Source organism: Schistocerca serialis, chromosome 6, assembly GCF_023864345.2.
Source record: "Schistocerca serialis cubense isolate TAMUIC-IGC-003099 chromosome 6, iqSchSeri2.2, whole genome shotgun sequence".
Lineage (NCBI taxonomy): Eukaryota > Metazoa > Arthropoda > Insecta > Orthoptera > Acrididae > Schistocerca > Schistocerca serialis.
In genome coordinates, this window is record NC_064643.1 from 650,272,805 (window position 1) to 650,289,163 (window position 16,359).

Consider the following 16,359-nt stretch of genomic DNA (forward strand, 5'->3'; position numbering starts at 1 on the left):
CAAGTATTACAAATTGATAGCCAGTTCAGGGCCAGCTCTCTCTCTCTCTCTCTCTCTCTCTCTCTCTCTCTCTCTGATTTCGGAGCACACTGTCCATCTCCCTTCCATGTTATAGTTCATTGTCATGGTATACACTATTCCCACTGGACTCGCATTCGGGAGGACGACGGTTCAATCCCGTCTCCAGCCATCCTGATTTAGGTTTTCCGTGATTTCCCTAAATCGTTTCAGGCAAATGCTGGGATGGTTCCTTTCAAAGGGCACGGCCGATTTCCTTCCCCATCCTTCCCTAACCCGAGCTAGCGCTCCGTCTCTAATGACCTCGTTGTCGACGGGACGTTAAACAACACTAACCAACCTACACTATTCCATGGAGTGTGGCATGCCTGGAAGGCAGTGGTGCAGCTGCGTGGAGTAATCGCTAAACCAGCAGATGCCACAAATTGTTGCCTTGTCTTGGAGAAACGCTGCATCCATCTCCGCTTGTTTACTTGCACAGATAATACAAAATCTCTACATATTGTGTGTATCCAAACTTGTTGTTGTTGTGGTGGTCTTCAGTCCTGAGGCTGGTTTGATGCAGCTGTCCGTGCTACTCTATCCTGTGCAAGCTTCTTCATCTCCCAGTACCTACTGCAGCCTACATCCTTCTGAATCTGCTTAGTGTATTCATCTCTTGGTCTCCCACTATGATTTTTACCCTCCACGCTGCCCTCCAATACTAAATTGGTGATCCCTCGATGTCTCAGAACATGTCCTACCAACCGATCCCTTCTTCTAGTCAAGTTGTGCCACAAGCTCCTCTTCTCCCCAATTCTGTTCAATACCTCCTCATCAGTTATGTTATCTACCCATCTAATCTTCAGCATTCTTCTGTAGCACCACATTTCGAAAGCTTCTATTCTTTTCTTGTCTAAACTATTTATCGTCCAAGTTTCACTTCCATACATGGCTACACTCCATACAAATACTTTCAGAAACGGATTCCTGACATATAAATCTATACTCGATGTTGACAAATTTTTCTTCTTAGAAACGCTTTCCTTGCCATTGCCAGTCTACATTTTATATCCTCTCTACTTCGACCATCATCAGTTATTTTTCTCCCCAAATAGCAAAACTCCTTTACTACTTTAAGTGTCTCATTTCCTAATCTAATTCCCTCAGCATCACCCGATTTAATTCGACTACATTCCATTATCCTCGTTTTGCTTTCGTTGATGTTCATCTTATACCCTCCTTTCAAGACGCTGTCCATTCCGTTCAACTGCTCTTCCAAGTCCTTTGCTGTCTCTGACAGAATTACAATGTCATCGGCGAACCTCAAAGTTTTTATTTCTTCTCCATGGATTTTAATACCTACTCCGAACTTTTCTTTTGTTTCCTTTATTGCTTGCTCAATATACAGATTGAATAACATCGGGGAGAGGCTACAACCCTGTCTCACTCCCTTCCCAACCACTGCTTCCCTTTCATACCCCTCGACTCTTATAACTGCCATCTGCTTTCTGTACAAATTGTAAATAGCCTTTCGCTCCCTGTATTTTACCCCTGCCACCTTCAGAATTTGAAAGAGAGTATTCCAGTCAACATTGTCAAAAGCTTTGTCTAAGTCTACAAACGCTAGAAACGTAGGTTTGCCTTTCCTTAATCTTTCTTCTAAGATAAGTCGTAAGGTCAGTATTGCCTCACGTGTTCCTACGGAATCAAACTAATCTTCCCCGAGGTCGGCTTCTACCAGTTTTTCCATTCGTCTGTAAAGAATTTGTGTTAGTATTTTGCAGCTGTGACTTATTAAACTGATAGTTCGGTAATTTTCACATCTGTCAACACATCTGCTTTCTTTGGGATCGGAATTGTGATATTCTTCTTGAAGTCTGACGGTATTTCGCCTGCCTCATACATCTTGCTCACTAGATGGTAGAGTTTTGTCAGGACTGGCTCTCCCAAGTCTGTCAGTAGTTGTAATGGAATGTTGTCTACTCTGGGGGCGTAGTTTAGACTCAGGTCTTTCAGTGCTCTGTCAAACTCTTCACGCAGTATCATACCTCCCATTTCATCTTCATCTACATCCTCTTCCATTTCCATAATATTGTCCTCAAGTACATCACCCTTGTATAGACCCTCTATATACTCCTTCCACCTTTCTGCTTTCCCTTCTTTGCTTAGAACTGGGTTTCCATCAAAGCTCTTGATGTTCATGCAAGTGGTTCTCCTTTCTCCGAAGGTCTCTTTAATGTTCCTGTAGGCAGTATCTTTCTTACCTCTAGTGAGATAAGCCTCTACACCCTTACATTCATCCTCTAGCCATCCCTGCTTAGCCATTTTGCACTTCCTGTCGATCTCATTTTTGAGACGTTTGTGTTCCTTTTTGCCTGCTTCATTTACTGCATTTTATATTTTCTCCTTTCATCAATTAAATTCAATATTTCTTCTGTTACCCAAGGGTTTCTACTAGCCCTCGTCCTTTTACCTATTTGATCCTCTGCTGCCTTCACTATTTCATCTCTCAAAGCTACCCATTCTTCTTCTACTGTATTTCTTTCCCCCATTCCTGTCAGTTGTTCCCTTATGCTCTCCCTGAAACTCTGTACAATCTCTGGTTCTTTCAGTTTATCCACGTCCCATCTCCTTAAATTCCCACCTTTTAGCAGTTTCTTCAGTTTTAATCTACAGTTCATAACCAATAGATTGTGGTCAGAGTCCACATCTGCCCCTGGAAATGTCTTACAATTTAAAACCTGGTTCCTAAATCTGTCTTACCATTATATATTTTATCTGATACCTTTTAGTATCTCCAGGGTTCTTCCATGTATACAGCCTTCTTTCATGATTCTTGTACCAAGTGTTAGCTATGATTAAGTTATGCTCTGCGCAAAATTCTACCCGGCGGCTTCCTCTTTCATTTCTTAGCCCCAATCCATATTCACCTACTATGTTTCCTTCTCTCCCTTTTCCTACGCTCGAATTCCAGTCACCCATGACTATTAAATTTTCATCTCCCTTCACTACCAGAATAATTTCTTTTATCTCATCATACATTTCATCAATTTCTTCGTCATCTGCAGAGCTAGTTGGCATATAAACGTGTACTACTGTAATAGGTGTGGGCTTCGTGTCTATCTTGGCCACAATAATGCGTTCACTATGCTGTTTGTAGTAGCTTACCCGTACTCCTATTTTTTTATTCATTATTAAACCTACTCCTGCATTACCCCTATTTGATTTTGTATTTATAACCCTGTATTCACCTGACGAAAAGTCTTGTTCCTCCTGCCACCGAACTTCACTAATTCCCACTATGTCTAACTTTAACCTATCCATTTCCCTTTTTAAATTTTCTAACCTACCTGCCCGATCAAGGGATCTGACATTCCACACTCCGATCCGTAAAACGCCAGTTTTCTTTCTCCTGATAACGACGTCCTCCCGAGTAGTCCCCGCCTGGAGATCCGAATGGGGGACTGTTTTACCTACGGAATATTTTACCCAAGAGGACGCCATCATCATTTAACCATACAGTAAAGCTGCATGCCCTCGGGAAAAATTACGGCTGTAGTTTCCCCTTGCCTTCAGCCGTTCGCAGTACCAGAACAGCAAGGCCATTTTGGTTAGTGTTACAAGGCCAGATCAGTCAATCATTCAGACTGTTGCCCCTGCAACTACTGAAAAGGCTGCTGCCCCTCTTCAGGAACCACATGTTTGTCTGGCCTCTCAACAGATACCCCTCCGTTGTGGTTGCACCTACAGTACCGCTATCTGTATCATTGAGGCACGCAAGCCTCCCCACCAACGGCAAGGTCCATGGTTCATGGGGGGATCCAAACTTACTAAATCAAATAATAAAAACGAATAGCATGTTTGGTGAGCATTATTAGTCAGTAATTTAAATATTGTGCAAAACACCACTTCACTGAAGCTGTATGTTACACCTCAAGTGGAGCATCTCAATGTGCTCTAGAGCAAATTCCAATTTTTTGTTTTGTTTTTGCAGTTGCCTTTGGACAATTATCTACTAAATATTAAAATTTATTGCACAGGCTACATTTTTAAAATTCATATTGTTCAGAACAGTAATTTATGCTTCGCTGATTCCAATCATGTCGTTAGTTTTGCTGAGGAATATTTATTTTACAGAAGAGCTTGATGTTACAATCTCACAGTACCACATTCTATTAAAGTCTCCACCAATCATCTTTTGCTGGATCATCATCCTATTTTGACTTAAAGTACTGTATTTCCCGGTTATAGAATTTTGATTGATTCTATTTATATACCATGTTTAGGAAGCTATTTTAATTTGAAGATTTCAATGTCTGTGTATAAAAATGTAGTACCATAATGAGTAACATACTGTTTAAATTCCATTCCAGAAAAACAAAACCTAGTTAATTAATGTTTAAAAATAAATATTGAATACTAAAGGTGCAAGGAATTGTAGTTATACTGTGTTCTTAACTATAATCACAATTGACATAAACTGTGCGAGATGTACCTGTTAAAATGATTATTGAGTTCTATTGTACTTGGAGTGATGTAGGCATATTAAAAACTTGAATACACAGTATTGATGTTCCACAATAATATTTATTTATTTTTTCACTACTAACCGGCTTTCAGCTTTCTAGGCTGTCATCAGATAACTTTATAATAGTACCATAAGATATCTTAATAGTAGTGTTAAGTTATCTAATGATGGCCTAGAAAGCCAAAAGCCAGATAATTACAAACTATTATATATACACTCCTGGAAATGGAAAAAAGAACACATTGACACCGGTGTGTCAGACCCACCATACTTGCTCCGGACACTGCGAGAGGGCTGTACAAGCAATGATCACACGCACGTCACAGCGGACACACCAGGAACCGCGGTGTTGGCCGTCGAATGGCGCTAGCTGCGCAGCATTTGTGCACCGCCGCCGTCAGTGTCAGCCAGTTTGCCGTGGCATACGGAGCTCCATCGCAGTCTTTAACACTGGTAGCATGCCGCGACAGCATGGACGTAAACCGTATGTGCAGTTGACGGACTTTGAGCGAGGGCGTATAGTGGGCATGCGGGAGGCCGGGTGGACGTACCGCCGAATTGCTCAACACGTGGGGCGTGAGGTCTCCACAGTACATCGATGTTGTCGCCAGTGGTCGGCGGAAGGTGCACGTGCCCGTCGACCTGGGAGCGGACCGCAGCGACGCGCGGATGCACGCCAAGACCGTAGGATCCTACGCAGTGCCGTAGGGGACCGCACCGCCACTTCCCAGCAAATTAGGGACACTGTTGCTCCTGGGGTATCGGCGAGGACCATTCGCAACCGTCTCCATGAAGCTGGGCTACGGTCCCGCACACCGTTAGGCCGTCTTCCGCTCACGCCCCAACATCGTGCAGCCCGCCTCCAGTGGTGTCGCGACAGGCGTGAATGGAGGGACGAATGGAGACGTGTCGTCTTCAGCGGTGAGAGTCGCTTCTGCCTTGGTGCCAATGATGGTCGTATGCGTGTTTGGCGCCGTGCAGGTGAGCGCCACAATCAGGACTGCATACGACCGAGGCACACAGGGCCAACACCCGGCATCATGGTGTGGGGAGCGATCTCCTACACTGGCCGTACACCACTGGTGATCGTCGAGGGGACACTGAATAGTGCACGGTACATCCAAACCGTCATCGAACCCATTGTTCTACCATTCCTAGACCGGCAAGGGAACTTGCTGTTCCAACAGGACAATGCACGTCCGCATGTATCCTGTGCCACCCAACGTGCTCTAGAAGGTGTAAGTCAACTACCCTGGCCAGCAAGATCTCCGGATCTGTCCCCCATTGAGCATGTTTGGGACTGGATGAAGCGTCGTCTCACGCGGTCTGCACGTCCAGCACGAACGCTGGTCCAACTGAGGCGCCAGGTGGAAATGGCATGGCAAGCCGTTCCACAGGACTACATCCAGCATCTCTACGATCGTCTCCATGGGAGAATAGCAGCCTGCATTGCTGCGAAAAGTGGATATACACTGTACTAGTGCCGACATTGTGCATGCTCTGTTGCCTGTGTCTATGTGCCTGTGGGTCTGTCAGTGTGATCATGTGATGTATCTGACCCCAGGAATGTGTCAATAAAGTTTCCCCTTCCTGGGACAATGAATTCACAGTGTTCTTATTTCAATTTCCAGGAGTGTATTTTGTTGTGGAACTCAGTACTGTGTATTCAAGTTTTTAAGATTTTTGAACTGCTGATATAAATGCAAGCTTGGACTATATACATTTTTCTGTTTGTTTCATTGATGTTTTTTTCTTTCTTTTTATCTAGAACAGTAATGTTTATTTTAGATATTTATTATTGAATGATTGATTAAGAGTTTTGTCGAGTGGGTCAAGGTAGAAGAGTTGGACTGAAAACCTTTGTTACAGGTGAGGGCCAGAGTTCAAAGGAATGTAATAAAATTATTAGCAATAGTGACTGATGCTTTGTCTGTAATTGCAGTGTGACATTTTTGGACTATGAATTGCATTTGCCACTCAGTTAACTGTGATTTGTGAGGTATTTGGCCAAATTTCTGCACAAGAACTGCATGGAAGCAAGTTAATGTTTTTGTATGAACTATAACCAATTCAACAGTAAGAAAGGGTAGATGGCTACTTGCCACATAGAGAAGGCTTTGAGTGGGAGAGAGGCACATTGGAAAAAACACTGTTCGATAATAGTTAGCTGTCATACAAAGTCCTTCATCTCATGTAGAGAAAACTAAACACACACATTCATAACACACACACACACAAGAAATTTCTGGGCAAGATGGGGAGGGTAATTTCAGTCCATGAAGGCCTCAGTGAGGCCCTTAACATATCTGGAGAGGGAGTGCTCATCATTACAGATATGGTAGCTGCAGCAGGCTTTGTTGTATGGAAGGAACTTCTTGGAGTAGAATGGTAGGCAGCTGTTGACTGGAATATTGTTGGTGGTTGGTATGTTTGATTTGGATGGTGGTACTGATGTAGCAATCATTGAAGTGTTGATTGACATCAAAGAAGGTGACTTTTTAGGCTGAGGAGGACTGGGTGAAGTGAATGGAGGATAGGATGTTGAGGTACTGGAGGATTGTGAATAGGGTGTCCTCACCTTTGGTCCATATGATGAAGTCATCAGTGGATGTGAACTAGGTAAGGGATTTGAGTTTCTGGGTAGTTAGGAATGCTTCCTGTATATAGCCCATAAATAGATTTGTATGGAATGGTGCCGTGTGGTTGCCCACTGTTGTACAATGGATGTTTTTGTTGGTGACACCTTCAATGGAGAAGCAATTGTGGGTGAAGATATGGTTGGTCATGGCGACCAGGAAGGTGGTTGCAATGAGTGTGTTAGGCATTGGGACAGGTAGTATTCAGTAGCCATAAAGCCCTGGGAATTGGTGATGTTAGTGTAGGGGGAAGTGGCATCAACAGTGATGGGCAGGGTGCCAGTTGCTACATGAACGGGAACTGTGGAGAGTCAGTAGAGGAAATGATTAGTCTGTTTTATATAGGTTATGAGTGGTAGGTGGAGGATGCTGATCCACAAGGGCAGAGATTTTCTCTGTGATGGCGCAGGAATCCATCCTTTGGGGTGGATTCCATTTTCCATTGTTTGACTGTAACTTTTTTTCAATATGTTAAGTTTCGAACAATCTTCTGCTGATGAGCTCTTTATTCACTAATTGCTTATAAGAGTTTGTTGAACGTGACTGTTTTGCTTGTGGAAATATGTGCTTTGAATAGTGTACATATAATATTTATAGGTTGAAACATTACAAGCTGTAAATAATGGAGGCATCTTCAGTATTGGTACAAACAGCTAATTGTGGTTTTGAAATCTGCTTCAAACTTTGAATATATTTCCCCTCTTTGAGGGGGAGGGGGGAGAGGGGGAGGGAGAGAGAGAGAGAGAGAGAGAGAGAGAGAGAGAGAGAGAGAGAGAGAGAGAGTGTTTTTAAATAATGATATGTGATTTGTAATTAATCTCTCTAATTGATTTACAGGTTTGGGAACACCGCTTATTGACAACACTTAGTAATTGCCAGTACACTTCTCGGGTAGTTCTCCCACGTCTCTCAGAGTTGTTTTCCCACAATGGCTTCCCATCACTGACACTTCCAATTGCAACTGTTCAAAGTGCACTTTCAGCTCTGGACAGGTAAGTAACAATATTGTGTCTCATACTTTCCTTCTTATTCGTATGGATGCGCTCTGAAAGAAGAGATGATATGTGTAGACGTAATCATGTATTTTTCCCATAGTAGAGGTAAAAAGAATGCTATGAACTAACACACTAAGAACTAGCAACTTTGATGTAAGGAATTAAGATATCTTTAAGAGTAATTATTTTGACTGGAAACGGGCACTGTTTTTCTTTTATGCTTTTTGTGTTTTTTGCTTCTTATTTGCACATATTCAATTTTTCGTTGGTACTGCACACCAAATGCCTAATTAAGTAGTTAAATTGTAAAAGAAAAATCATAATAACCTTTTATTACTAAAATGGGTCTGTTCAATGAAAACACTAATATTAATGTCATTATCATCATCATCATCGTGATCTACTAGGTAAATGTCTTCTTTAGATTTATTCCATCCATTACAGTCTTAAGCTGTTTATGTTCAAGTTGCTCTTCATTAACGACACTTGCATAGCTGTAGTTTCCTTTGAAGCACTGTAACTTAATTTTTTTAAGAATTGTGGAACATTAATCTCGTGATGGACTTTTGCAAACTATTTTGTTTGGGTACTGATGATATGTCAAAAATTTAGTTAACAGTAATTTTATGCTAATAAAGAACAACATAACATCACAATTGTATTTTTGTAAATGAACAGCTATATTTATATGGTGTTCAGACATTGTAACTGAAAGTTGCTATCAATTCAGGCCAAACATCTGTAGTACAGAAAAGTTATTTCGTACTATGGTTCTGTGAAAGAGGTGGTAGTATACATGCCAGTTAACTCTACTTAATACATGCTGGACAGGGCAGCACTGTAACAAAAATGTGACAAATAATAAGAAATAACATTTATAAATAGTTATCATACAAAGCTTTACTTAACTTTGCTAACAGTTTGGTGTGTGGCACTTGATGTCCTATGCCTTATACAATGAAATCTAAATAAAATAAAAATGACTCTAAAAATGCTTGTTGGTTGCTGAAAAAAATCCTGTAGCTATTTTTGGAGTTTTTTTTTTTATTTCCACATTCACAACATGTTTTGGGCCCAGTCCAGACCTGTCAGCAATTAAAATTTCGGATTACACTCTTACCTTAATATAAATGCAAGTATACACAATTTCAAGGTTCACAAATGTACAAAGTGATAAAAATACAAAATGAAATCAGCTGGATGTAACTGTTTGTATGGGTCAAACTCCTTAAACTGTCCTTGATGCAACAGATTTTTATCAATGATAATGTTGCAGTAGCCCTCCCCATGATTTTGTTGCATTAGCACTTCACTTCCTGTCAGATTAGGTTCATATCGACCTGGAGGCCCCTACTGGTAGGATTGACTTTTTGAAACACTTTATGGAGTGATGTAGGTTGAGGTCCAAGTGTAGTGCTTTGAGAATTTTGGGGTAAATTCTAGAAACACATGGTTCTCTACCATCTCGAACACCCGATGTTTTAATGACGAGGGTGAGAGAACCTTTCTACAGCGCCACACACATCAGTGTGTGCAGGAAGGACAGCTGTCATGAGAAACCAGGAGCTGCGTCAGACGAGCGGCCCCGACAAGTGGTTACCAGCAGCGCCTTGGAATTTATATCAAAAAGTCAGAGTGTGTTTGTATAATGTTCTGTGGTTTGTGGTGTCACGAGGATTGTTATAGAGACGGATGAAGCGTGTATTGTATAGAGACTTTTACTTCATGCCTTGGCTCTGCATGAGGCAGCATGTATGTAATTGGATGGGTGTTTTGTCGATTCTGACAGTTATTTTGGAACCAGTTGGATTGCTGGATCTTGTACAGAATAATTGTTACTTTGGGGATGAGAGCTGAAAATATATTGTTGTTGAACTGAGAAGATTCTACGAGTACATGACTTATTTCAAGAATAGAGAGTTGGTTAATATTGTTGCAGAAGGAGCTGAGTAGCACAGTCGCCGTTGTGTAGTGGTTATGATACTAGATTGTTGCATGGAGGGTTGTGAGTTCATAACTCTACATGAACTGAAACATTTTAATTTCTATATTCGGTTCAAGTACATTCTAGAAGTATCCATAAATGGCACGAATCATTATACTGGAATGTTCTGTAGCTGTATATATACCATATGTATTCTGGCTGGGGGCAGTTCGCTCTGTGCTCTTGTATGTGCAAGTGCTGAATAAACCTTCGTTAAGTGAAGTTAGTGTTCGTCATTCATCTACTTACACCTTCCTCTATGTGACGTTATATGGTGGAGATGCTGGGTATTGGAACTTGTACATTATCGACGTACATTATCGACGACACAGTGGCTCCCATCAGGCCACAACTGAGCCACCGTTTACATGGCGAGAAACCCGAGTTTGATCCATATTCAACAGATCGCAATCTGTCGGAGACAGAAGAAGAAGAGGGCGTCACAGTGACAGCAACTATGTGCCACCACATGAGACATCCTTTCGGGTTCTCTGTTAATGATGGCCAAGATCCAAACAAGTGGCTCAGGGTATATGAGCGTATAGCCAAATTTAACAAATGGGATGACACCGTCTGTTTGGCTAGCATATTTTTCTACTTGGAGGGCACTGCCAAGCAATTGTATGAGAACACCAAGGAGAAGTTCACAAACTGGGAAGTATTCCAGGCAGAACTGTGCAAGTATTTCAGTGACACACGACGACAGCAGTGCAAGGCTGAAGATAAATTAAAGTGCAGGGCACAGCGTCTAGGAGAAACGACAGTGTCCTACATTCAAGACGTCTTGGAGCTGTGTAAAATAGTGGATCCTCGAATGGAGGAGGAAGATAAGACTGCACATTTCATGAAGGGTGTTGCTGAGGACATGTATCAAGTCCTACTTCTGCAGGAGATTTCGACAGCAGACGACTTCATAAAATGGTGCTAGTATATTGAGACAATGCATCAAAAAAGAATTACACGTGAGCAGTTTGAACAGTTTCCAAACTTCGTATTGATGTCTGTGATGGAGCAAGAAACTGATTTCACAAGTGTTCTTCGTCAGATAGTGAGAGAGGAAGTTCAGAAGGCACTTGGATTGCACGGTGAGTAAAAAACAGGGACGCCTCAAGAGGTCATATGGGAGGAAGTGGAACAGACATTGAACCCAATCTCTCCTTTAAAACGGTAAAAAAGTCGAGACCCAGGCGAAGTTACGTTCCTACAATGCTGCATGAGGAACCTGTTTGGGCACCAAGGAAGACTGATGTCTGGAGGACCCAGGATAGCCAATCAGTATGTTTCCACTGCAGATGATGGGACATGTGGTGCACTATTGTCGAGAAAGGTGGCGTATATTTGATGATGCCTGCGCCAGAAGACAGCAGACCGATCTTAGCTGACGCTAGCTCCGGGACGACGAAGATGAACAAGATGATGTGGGTGCAGGACAATGTAGGTCTTCATTGCCGCAAGCTAGCCACTGGAGAGGTCGCTACCCAACACGCCAATCAAGGTCTCCATCACCATTTAGAAGCTCCAGCCGATCACCTAGCCACCGCAACCTGGAAAACTAGGGGGTGCAACATTCCTTGGAGGTGAGGCCGCTGAAGAGAAAAATCCTCCGCCATCGATCACTACAAAAAATGATAGGAAACTACGTCGATATCCTCATGGATGGCCGACCAGCCCCAAGCTCTTGTGGACTCGAGTGTCATATTCAGTTATTTCGGAGAAGTATGAGGGGCGTTCGAAAAGTCCGTGCAAAGTCCAACAGGTGGCACCACCAGCACATATCGAGGTCATGTTTAGTTAGTAGCATCTTTGGAAAGAAGGCACACCAAGTTTCAGCTATATTGGTCTATTCCTTTGTGTTTGGCATTCTTGTGAATCAAGGAAGTCAAGTGATTGTCAAAAAATGGACAAAAAAGAATTTCGTGTGGTGATTAAACATTACTCTATGAAAGGTAAAATGCCTCAGGAGACTAAAGAGAAGCTTGATAAACATTACGGTGGCTCTGCACCTTCAATTAGAACAGTTTATAAGTGGTTTCAAAATTTTCGGAGTGGCCATATGGGCACAAGTGATGCTGAACATTGTGGACACCTTGTGGAGGTTACGACTCCAGAAATCATTGATAAAATCCATGATATGGTGATGGATGACAGAAGAGTTAAGGTTTGTGAGAATGCAAGTGCTGTGGGCATCTCGATTGAACGGGTTCATGATATATTGCATAAACATTTGGACATGAGAAAGCTATCCACAAGATGGGTTCTGCGATTGCTCATGCTTGACTAAAAACTGATTCATGTGAAGTGTTGCAAGGATGGTTTGCAGCTGTTCAGGAAGAATCCACAGGACTTTAAGCGTCGTTTCATCACTGTGGATGAAACATAGATACATTACTATACACCTGAGACCAAACAACAATCTAATCAATGGGCTACCAAGGGAGAATCTGCACCAAAAAAGGCGAAGACCGTTCCTTCGGCCAGAAAGGTTATGGCGAGAATCTTTTGGGGTTCGCAAGGGATAATCCTCATTGACTATCTGGAAAAGGGTAAAACTATTACAGGTGCATATTATTCATCGTTATTGGACCGTTCGAAAGCCAAGCTGCAAGAAAAACGCCAGCAATTGGACTGCAAAAAAAGTCCTTTTCCATCACGACAATGCACTAGCACACACCTCAGCAGTTGTGGTCGCAATATTAATGGAAATAGGATTCCAACTTGTTTCACATCCCCCCTATTCTCCAGACTTGGCTCCCTTGAAATACTATTTGTTCCCCAATTTGAAGAAATGGCTGGCACGACAAAGATTTTATTCAAACGAGGTGACTGCAGCAACTAATAGCTATTTTGCAGACTTGGACATTTCCTGTTATTCAGAAGGGATCAACAAATTAGAACAGCATTGGATGAAGTGTGTAAGTCTAAAAGGAGACACTCTTGAAAAATAAAAAAGGTTTACCCCAAACACGTAAGTAGTTTTTCTTTTTGCCTGGACTTTTCAAATGCCCCTCGTACTGTCGCCAGTTGCAGAAGACTGTATTCGTCGACAACAAAACATCTCTGCTGAAGGTGGCTAATGGGAGATATGTAAAACCTATGAGAAGATGTGTCATTCATGTGGGTATAAGTGGCCGTACACAGCCCTTAGAATTCATCATCTTATGAGAGTGTAGTCATGACAGTCTCGGGTGGGACTTTTTGAAAGCTTCTCAAGCAGTTATAGATTGTGGTCGCTCAAAGATTATGCTAGATGAGATGAGATACTGTGGACAGGAAGATGCACATCCGAGTGTGGGAGACTGTGTGCTGGATGAAGTGATCATTCCTGCAGTCAGCGCTAGAAAGGTAGCTGTCTTGTGTCATGCCATGCATCAACCTGTGGATCTTGTAGTGGAATGTAAGAGAAGCATACAACTGAAGAATAACTTGGTCATCCCAGCCTCTGTAGTCTCGTTTAAGAACGGATTCAGTGAATTGTGGATAGTTAACTGTTGCCGAGAACCGCAGATCCTTCCAAGGCACGTGTGTAGCAAACTCTGAGCCGTTAATTGCAGAACAGCTGAGTGTCATAGAAACCTCCCATGCCGAGTCTGTGGGCTAAATTTGCACTACCACCACGAGACAAGCGCTACCACTACGAGACAAGATCTTCTAGCTCGACTATCACCAGATCTCACTAAGGAACAACAGAAGAAGCCACTTGCCATTCTTCAAGAGTTCTTTGAATGCTTCAATCCACAGGTGAAGAGCAAATTAGACAAATCAACGGTGAAGCACTGGGTTAGCATTGGAGACCATCAGCCAATAAGCCAGAGAGCATACCATGTCTCAGCAACAGAACGTCGAATAATTCGCGATGTGATAGAGAAAATAATGAAGAATGACATCATTCAACCTTCGCAGTGCCCATGATCGTCACCAGTGGTTGTCGTCAGGAAGAAGGATGGCAGTTGGTGCTTTTGTGTTGATTACAGGAAGCTTAATAAGATAACTAAAAAGGACGTTTACCCTCTTCCATGAATTGACGATCACTAGATTGTCTCAAGGGGGCTAAGTTTTTCTCAACCATGGACAAGTACTCAGGATACTCACAAATCGAAGTACATGAGGCTGGTTATGAGAAAACTGCATTCATCACCCCTGAGGGCCTGTATGAATTTAAGGTAATGCCATTTGGTTAGTGTAATGCACCAGCTACTTTTGAATGAATGATGGATAATCTTCTAAGGCACCTGAAGTGGACGATGCATCTTTGTTATTTAGATGACATTATAGTGTTCTGAGAGACATTTGATGAACACATAAAGAAGACTGGGGGCTGTTCTTAAGTGTCTTCAAGAAGGGGGACTGAAACTTAATCCAAGAAAGTGTCTCTTTGGAGCAAAAGAAATAAAAAAAAAAAAAATGATTCAAATGGCTCTGAGCACTATGGGACTCAACTGCTGAGGTCATTAGTCCCCTAGAACTTAGAACTAGTTAAACCTAACTAACCTAAGGACATCACAAACATCCATGCCCGAGGCAGGATTCGAACCTGCGACCGTAGCGGTCTTGCGGTTCCAGACTGCAGCGCCTTTAACCGCACGGCCACTTCGGCCGGCTAAGAAATCAAAATCAAAATACTTGGGCACCTTGTGTCAAACGAAGGTGTGCGGCCAGATCCAGAAAAGGTGAGAGCTGTAACAGAATTTCCTATTCCTAAAATCATCGGATTATGTTTGTGTTACCATCGTTTTATCAAAGACTTTTGTATCAAAGCTAGACCACTCCAAGAGTTGTTAAAAGCTGATGCTAAATGTATCTGGGGTGGTGCTCAACAAGATTCTTTCGATGTGCTGCGAAAAGCTCTGACGACTGACCTTGTACTTGGTCCGTGTGATGAGAGAGCACCTAGAGAACTACACAGATGCCAGGGGATGTGGGGACGGTGCTGTTCTGGTGCAGATTTCAGATGGAAGATGCTTCTAGGACACTTACAAAAGCTGAGAGAAACTACTCAACTACAGAAAGAGAATGTCTTACTGTGATCTGGGCCATGTACAAATTTCGACAGTATCTCTATGGAAGGCCATTCACAATTGTTATAGACCATCATTCACTTCAACAGGATGACTCGCCAGGTGGGCACTACATCTTCAAGAGCATGACATCTTCAAGAGTATGACATTACCATAGTGTACAGAAGTGGAAGAAACACCAAGATGCCGACTGTCTCTCAAGAAACCCTGTGCAAGACCATCAAGACTTTGATGAAGATAGTGACTGTCTCGCTGCACTTCAGGATCTCTGCTGAGCAGAAGGATGCCAAGATATCTCAAATTATGCTTGTTTTAAATCAGTCACAGGATGTGAAAGGACAATTTAAGGTAGTTAATGGATTACTTTGCAAGAAAAACTTTGATCTGTTTGGAAAGAGGTGGTTACCAGTGATTCCTAAACACATGCACTTAGATGTTCCACAGAAATTCCATGACACACCTGAGGCTGGACATTTAGGATTTATTAAGACATACGATAGGATCCGCAAGACATTTTTGTGGCCAGGTTTATTTAGGAGTGTCCATCACTATGTGTCACACTGTTGAGAGTGCCAGAGGAGAAAGGCAGTACCTCAGAAACCATGTGGCCGACTCCACTACTGGAAACGCCTTTCGAACGTGTTGGGATTTACCTCCTTGGACGATTTGCAACGTCTGATAGTGACAATAGATGGATTATTGTTTGCACTGATTATCTGACGCGCCATGCCATTACAAAAGCTGTGGAAACAGCCGAAGCATTCGAGGTAGCCAAATTCATTGTGGAGGACATTGTATTAAAACACCATGCTCCAAGGTCATTAATTATGGATCGAGGGAAAGTTTTTCAATCGAATCTTGTGACAGAGATAAACTGTCGGTGCAACATTACTCATCACGATGACTGCCTACCATCCGCAAACTAACAGGCTTACTGAACGCCTTAATAAGACCTTGGCCAACATGCTATCAGTGTTCGTCAGTGTTGAGCAGAGCAACTGGGATGAGGTGCTACCTTTCGTGACGTTTGCCTACAACACTGCCAAACAAGACACAACAGGATTTATACCGTTTTACCTGGTGCATGGGCATGAGGCGACGACAATGATGGACACTGTGTTTCCGTTACATCCTGATGACATGGACGACGACTGCATTGGCCATGTGTTAACCAGAGCTGAGGAAGCTCGGCAGTTAGCTC

The 16,359-nt window shown here is 42.5% G+C and overlaps 1 protein-coding gene across 1 annotated transcript in view; it reads left to right on the forward strand.

Annotated features, from left to right (window-relative positions):
• The window catches only part of LOC126483914 (exocyst complex component 2), a 125,714-nt gene that overhangs the window by 87,518 nt on the left and 21,837 nt on the right, over window positions 1-16,359 (forward strand). The window contains 1 exon segment of the mRNA XM_050107187.1: window positions 8,002-8,156. Coding sequence (XP_049963144.1) covers window positions 8,002-8,156 — 155 coding nt within the window.